General features: G+C 37.3%; 1 protein-coding gene across 1 annotated transcript; it reads left to right on the top strand.

Moving 5' to 3' along the window:
- The first annotated feature begins 572 nt into the window (after positions 1 to 572).
- On the top strand, positions 573 to 2392 carry LOC149541494 (uncharacterized). Its single transcript, XM_089795618.1, has 2 exons — positions 573 to 639; positions 753 to 2392. Exons 1-2 carry the CDS (start codon positions 573 to 575, stop codon positions 2390 to 2392), a joined length of 1707 nt encoding a protein of 568 aa, XP_089651744.1.
- Positions 2393 to 7987: the final 5595 nt, after the last annotated feature.

Below are 7987 nucleotides of genomic sequence, written 5' to 3'. Positions count from 1 at the left end.
CTAGGAGTTTGTCTCGGCCATGGGGCCAACAGATGTTGGTGTCGTCTACATATCTTTTCCACCATCTAGGTTTGAGGGGAAAAGAATGGAGTGCGATTTCTTCAAAATGTTCCATGTATAGGTTGGCAATGATGGGAGAAAGTGGCGAGCCCATGGCAACACCATCTACTTGCTCGTAGATGGTGTCTTGGAAGGAGAAAAATGTGGATCTGAGGCATAATTCGACTAATGTTGCAATCTCTTCATTAGTCTTCTGTTTGACAATCTCCAAGGAATCTTGTATCGGAACTTTAGTAAAGAGGGAGACAACATCAAAACTCACAAGGAGGTCCGAAATAGCAAGAGTTTTATCCTTGATGAACTCAACAAAATGGGATGAGTCCTTAATGTAAGAAGGAGAGCTGCCAACTAATGGTGAAAGAAGTTTCGCGAGGAAAGCGGCAAGAGGATAAGTGGGGGATCCAATGGTGTCAACAATGGGTCTGAGAGGGACCCCTGTTTTATGAATTTTTGGAGCACCATAAATACGAGGAGTTATTTCTTTAGAAGTGATGAGACGTTTTTTGGTCTCAATGTCGAAAGACGAGCCAGATATTGCTGTCTTGACCTTCTTAGAAATTTTGGCGCAGGGGTTGCAAGGTAGGATTTTATAAGTGCTACTATCTGAAAGGAGAAGCAGCATTAAGACATGCCAAACCTCCCAGAAACAACATTCCTAGCTCTGAACGATCAGCATTTATTGAATTGCTAAGGAACAAAGACCTTGTCATTACTCGGGCAGACAAAGGGGAATGCCACGGTCATCATGAACCAGCAAGACTATGTTTCCAAAATGCTGCTTCTCCTTTCAGATAGTAGCACTTATAAAATCCTACCTTGCAACCCCTGCGCCAAAATTTCTAAGAAGGTCAAGACAGCAATATCTGGCTCGTCTTTCGACATTGAGACCAAAAAACGTCTCATCACTTCTAAAGAAATAACTCCTCGTATTTATGGTGCTCCAAAAATTCATAAAACAGGGGTCCCTCTCAGACCCATAGTTGACACCATTGGATCCCCCACTTATCCTCTTGCCGCTTTCCTCGCGAAACTTCTTTCACCATTAGTTGGCAGCTCTCCTTCTTACATTAAGGACTCATCCCATTTTGTTGAGTTCATCAAGGATAAAACTCTTGCTATTTCGGACCTCCTTGTGAGTTTTGATGTTGTCTCCCTCTTTACTAAAGTTCCGATACAAGATTCCTTGGAGATTGTCAAACAGAAGACTAATGAAGAGATTGCAACATTAGTCGAATTATGCCTCAGATCCACATTTTTCTCCTTCCAAGACACCATCTACGAGCAAGTAGATGGTGTTGCCATGGGCTCGCCACTTTCTCCCATCATTGCCAACCTATACATGGAACATTTTGAAGAAATCGCACTCCATTCTTTTCCCCTCAAACCTAGATGGTGGAAAAGATATGTAGATGACACCAACATCTGTTGGCCCCATGGCCGAGACAAACTCCTAGACTTCCTCAACCATCTCAATAGCATCTCGTCTTGCATTTCCTTCACTTTAGAGATTGAGACCGACAACCAACTCCCTTTTCTAGACATCTTACTCATCAAGAATCCGGATGGATCCATAGGCCGTCGTGTCTTCCGTAAATCCACCCACACAGATTTGTATCTCCATTCATCTTCCCACCACCACCCTAGTCAAAAATTTGGTGTTCTTAAGACACTCATCCTGAGAGCCTTTCGTATTTGCGATGATAAACACCTAGACCTTGAGCTCTCACATCTGCGCCACATCTTCCAAATGAATGGGTATTCGAGCAGGCAAATTACGAAGGCTATCAAAGACACCAAAATATTTCTTCTTTCCCAATCCAAACCCCCCAAAATCTCTCACTCGCATAGGGTCGCGCTGCCCTTCGTCAATGGTATCTCCCACAAGATTGCCAAAATTCTTGCCAATAAAGGCATTCGGAGTGCGTTCAAACCCTTCTCTTTGATCAAACACCGTATCCGCTCTCTGAAAGACTCAAAAGATACCCTTTTGCAATCTGGAGTCTACAAGATTGAATGTTCATGTGGTGTTCCCTATATAGGGGAAACGGGACGCGCTATCAAAACTCGGTTAAAGGAGCATGGGGCTGACATACAACACGATCGAGTTGCTAAGTCAGCCCTAGCTGAGCACGCCTCAACCACTAAACACCACATTTGCCTAGAGAAGACTCAAGTCTTATGTCAGGAAGACAATTTCTTTAGGCGAAAAATCAAAGAGGCCATTGCCATTGGCAACCACCCACGGAATCTTAATCGTGATGAAGGGTTATCTCTTAGCCATTCATGGCAACCCCTGTTATCATCCATCAGAAACTTTTCTTGCCTCACCTAATGCGCTCTCTCTCTCTCTCTCTCTCTCTCTCTCTCTCTCTCTCTCTCTCTCTCTCTCTCTCTCTCCTTCCTCCGCTCTACCTCTCCTGCTCTCTCCCCCCCCCCCCCCCCCAAAATTTTTTCGTTCCTGTTTTCACTTAGTTTTATTCTTCTAGTTTTATTTATCTTCTGCTTTTCATATTTTCAGCTTCGAAATTATTTATTTATTTTTATTTTTATTTTTTGTATTTATTTATTAATTTATTTTTATATTGATATTATCTAGTTATTTATTTTACTATTCTGGTTATTATTATTATTATTGTTATAATTTACTTATTATTATTATTGTATTTATTTTCTTTAGTTAGTGATTCATTTACTATTTATTTTCATTATCGTTTCTTTTAATTCTTTAATTTTTTTTTTTTTTTTTTTTTTGTGTGTGTGTGGGTCAATTTTGTTCCTTGGTGTTTACGCATGTGTCCGTATTAAACACAAGCACTCTCAAGCGTTCTTGTGTTGTATCCTTGCCGTTTTGTCTCATAGTCCCTTTCTTGGGTCGTTTTAGTCCGTTACCATTTTCCCTTATTATAATATAGTAATGATTACGAGTATATAACATTGATTATTATTATATAATAATGACCATTATTATACAATAATAATTTCTATTATATTATTTGGTCATCATTCTTTTAGAATTTCGTTGGCATTTCTTTAGGTTGTTTATATTTTTAATTATTTCATGTATTAATGAATATCATGCATATTTATACATTTTCATCTTTGGTTGTGTTTTTATTTTGTTTCCAGCCTTCTTATTCACCCTTCGGGTCACCCTCTTTTGTTTTATTTTTTCTTTCACTTTGGTTTTTAATAGTAGTTCTGTCATTATTTCTGGTGGTTGTTTCCCCTCTTGTGGTTGGATGTATTTTTATCGTTTTTTGGGGTTCCCTTCCCTCCTTGTCCCTTTTGTTGAACCTCAAACTTGTCTTGATTGGGGTGCACCTACCCCCACCCCCCCCCCCCCCCCCCCCCCCCCCCCCCCCCCCCTCCTTTCCCAACCTTTTTATCCTTGTTGGGTCTGCAATCTTTCTACTTTTTTCCTTCAGCTCTCTCATCCTGATGATGGATCACAGAGTGTGATCCGAAACGTTGATGCAAAAATTGTAACACAATCTACCCAGAAAACACAGCTAAGAACAATGAGGTGAATCAAGGTCCATGTGAAAATTATAAAGCTGAAGGATACGACCCTAGTGCAAAAAAGTATAACTTTTCCCTTTCTTCCTTTTATCCCTAACTTTTGTAATAATGGCTTCCAAATCATGTAACAGAAAAAATAAAATGGAAATTTCATCATGATGCCTAAAATGGTTCAGTAGTGGAAAATGATACTAATAGTAGACACCAAATCTACCCTCAAGGGTCAAATGTTGCATGAGCACAAAACATGCCTCATTCCAAGGGGATGAGAGGTTTTTATGACTAAACCCACCTCTAAATTTTGCTAGGTATTCATCCTTCTTTAATAACCTATTCACGTTAATTTCATCTGTGACCTTCATGACCTTTTTCCATTTCCAACCATCCATTGAGAGTGTAGTAGCTAGCCATGATGATAATTTCCTCATTCTCATGGAAGGAAATCCCATTAATGGTGATTATTCTATCATTCTAGGAATCAAAAAATTGTGATAAAATATTATAATTGTAACCAACCATGACTTCCATAAAAGGAACAAGGCTATCTTTATATAGTACCATCCAAGCACATGGCTCTCTAGCATAATCCTCAATCCTTGAAGGATCAATGTCAACCATATCACCCCCCATATTTGAGACCTACTCAAAATTCTTTGAAAAATCCACATTATTAAATTTGGAAATGCATTATCTCTCACATTTTTTCCTTAGAAATGTTTTTTTCTTAGTTTGCATTGCAATGAATTTAGATTTTGTGTTGCTATAATTATTATAAAACATTCTATTAGAAATTTTTTTCCCCTTTAGCAACAATCATACGCATGTGTACTAACATCCTTTCTTTCACTTAAATGCCACATAAGCTCTAGAAAATTGTTCTTTGTAAAGTAATTTGAAAGGTTAATAAATACTCTCACCCTATATAACACTGACATAATCCTTTAAAATCTTTACCAGAACTTATCCACTAAATCCCATTATGGAAAAAATAATACCTTTTATGATCCCCTATTTTATCATTAAAATAACATCCATCATAGTCTTTTTGGTTTAAAATTAAATTTAGACCCATATGCCACCTCAACCTTAACCCCATCCACAAAATCCAATAGAAACAAATAATTTTCAAATTAATCATCATTCCCCTTGTTTAGAAGTTTGTTCTCTCTCAATAAGGGTGCATACTTCCTCAAGGATGGAATCCATCTATCTCCAACACCTTAAACCCTTAATATGAAACCCATAGCATGTCATAGGATCAGTCATTGCATTGCCCTCCTGATAACTGTGCTACAAATCATAACTATCTTGTTTAGCTAGGAGGTTCCAAATATTCCCCATGATACCAATTATAAACCACCATGGGTCATAATTTCCTTTAACCACTTCTACCACGAGTGTGGAATCACCTTTTATGCTAACATGTTTTTACCCTAGGTTGATAACCATATTTAATCCCCAAAAAGGTGCCAAAGCTTCAACTACATTATTTTAAGTTTTGCCCAAGTTGTTTGCATATGTCATTAGTTTTCGACCATCTGAGTCCCTAATAATACCTCCACCAGTAGGACATTCATTTCTAGCAACATTGTTAAGTGAAGTTTCACCTTATGATATATAGGGGGTTTCCACTTAGCATTCCTTCTCTTCAGATTCTTAGAATTGTCAAACTTATAGAAAGAATTTGTGAGATTCCAACACATAGAAATATATTTTTCATTTATAGGCAAGGGACATGAGGCAATATCCATTTAATATTTTCCAAATTCTCCTTTAGCAATCTGATAATTATGTTACACACTATCTCATATTTTTCCTCTACTTCCCTTAAGATACTATTCTTCCTTTATTTCCAAATTCCCCATCAAACATGAGGAGGGATCATTTTCCACGAGTCTGATCAAACGATGTAAGAAGGGGCAGTTCCAATTTAAAATAAATTATTGAAAATCATTATGAAAAACCCACTCCACTTGGAGTTTTTGTAGAATGGATTTCCAAATATTTAAAGTAAAAGGGCATTGAATGAAAATATGTTGTATAATGTCTTCCTTGACTTTGCAAAGATAACATCTTTTAGGTGTTTGAAAGTCTCTTTTTCTTAGATTGCCAATGGTAATAAATTTTCTAGGAAGAGTTATTCACCAAAAGAAATTAACTTTAGGGATAAGTTGATCACACCAACTCTTATCCCACCAGGGTGGAGTAACATCCTTGTCAAACATCATGCAGTATGTAGACTTGACTGATAAGGACCCATTAAAGGTTCTATCCTAGGTGAACCTATCATCATCCAAGAATAGAGTAATCCTATAAGCATCCATTATATATTTAAGTTCACCAGCTAAGGCTCTTAATTTGTTAGGGACCACCTCAAGAATATTTCTCCACTTCCGTTGCCTTGTAAGATATTCACTAGCTTTTTCACCAAAGTTTTGTTTTAACATTACTTCCAGCAAGGAGAATTTACTCTGAGTAAGGGGATTTCCTCCTAACTAGTTGTCTTCCCAAAATATTATTTTATTCCCCCTCCCAACCACCCAATGCAACCCTTCTCTTATAAATTTAGATTTTTTCATCACATTATTCTGAATTTTGGAGCCCCATGATCAATGATTTTCCATAAAACAATAGACACAAGGGACATTTCCAAGATACTTGGCCTTTATGATGTTACACCATCTAGCATGATTCTTAGTAGGTCTCCAACCTATCTTAGCTAGGAGAGCTTTACTTAGGTCCAACATCCTTTTAGTACCCAATCCCCCCTCATCTTTTGGTTTACACATTGCTTCCCAATTGACTAGGCTAAGTCTATTCCTTTATTTGGCTCCCATCCATTAGAAATTGCATTGGGGTTTTTCCAATTTCTTCGCCATCATTTAGGCTATCTTGAAAAGAAAAAGGAAGTAGATAGAAACTCCTCGCAATGGTATAGAAAGTAGTTATAACTTCCCAACACTGCTCAAGAGCTTGCCCTTCTATCCAACAAGTAATTTTTTATGCATTCTTCCTAATATAGTATTCCAAAATTGGTTGGAGACTTACTTCACCATCAAGGGAAGATCAAGATAGGTATCAGGAAGACCAACAAACTCTCAGCCTAATATGTTCTTTATTTTGGATTGGAAGTTTTGATCCATGTTAAAGAAATATATTTTACTTTTGGTGAACTTTATATGCTACTGTGAGCTATCAATACAGTCATGCAAAAAATTATGCCATATCCTAGCTTCCACCACTGGAGCACAACCATATAAAAAGGTTTCATCCATAAATTTTTGTACAACCTTTGAAGGTGTGAAGGTTGAAGCATTGACTTTTACAAACATCCAACACAACCTAGCTTTGAAAAGGATCTCCCCATAAATTTAGTGATCATAATAAACATATAAGGTGACATTGGGTCTCCTTTCTTGAGGCCCCTACAAGAATTAAAGGATCTCCAAAGAGTCCCATTGATAATAACATAGAAATTAACAATTTCTAACATAGTTTTATTTAACCCCACAACTTTACTATTGAAGCCAATCCTCCTAAGAACTTCATATAGAAATCCCATGTCAACCTTATCATATACTTTTGAATTTCAAGTTTCAGTTCCATACCAGGGATTCTTCTCTTTTCCATTTAGTGGATCACCTCATTTGTAGTGACAACTGCATCCAAAATTTGTCTTCCTAGGAAAAATCCCTTTTTGGGGCACTAATAGAGCTCCCCAAAAAGGGTTTTATTCTATTCACCAATAGTTTAAAGAATACTTTATAGACTATATTACATAAATTAATGGGCCTAAAGTCAGTAATGGATCCTAAACTTTGGGAACAAGGACAATAAAAGTATCATTAAGCCTCCTTAATACTTTACCCATTCTTAAAACATCCTTAGCACCCCTAGTCATATATTTCTTAACTATCTCCCAGATTTGTTGGAAAAAAAGTAGGGGGAAGCCATCCAATCCTAGAGCCTTGTAAGTCTTCATGATAAAATCACCCTCCTCACTTCCTCCTCTATAACCTATCTAGTAATGAGATCATTTTCCACCTCCTTCAACACAATGGGATTTTTTTTGGATAAGCCTACTTCTTTTAACCACATTGACATCTATGTTCTGACTAGCATAACCTCCAAAAAAGTAAGTAGCAACCCATATTCCAATATCCTCTAGGTCGACTAAAGTATTATTATTTCCATCCTGCAAGGAAGTATTAGTGTTTCTCTTCTTATGCTTTGAGGCTGACCTATGGAAGAAGGTGGTATTCCTATCTCCTTTTATAGGCCACTAGATCCTAGATCTTTGTTTCTAATACATCTCCTCCTTAGCCATGATATCTTTCCATTGGGTCTCATAGTCCTCTTCCTTTAGGGAATCAACATAAAAGTCTCCCATAGCCATAATATTTTGGAG

Source organism: Cupressus sempervirens, chromosome 8 (genome assembly GCF_028749045.1).
Source record: "Cupressus sempervirens isolate cs-2001-9-10 chromosome 8, ASM2874904v1, whole genome shotgun sequence".
NCBI lineage: Eukaryota > Viridiplantae > Streptophyta > Pinopsida > Cupressales > Cupressaceae > Cupressus > Cupressus sempervirens.
This window is presented reverse-complemented; position numbering and strand designations above follow the sequence as displayed.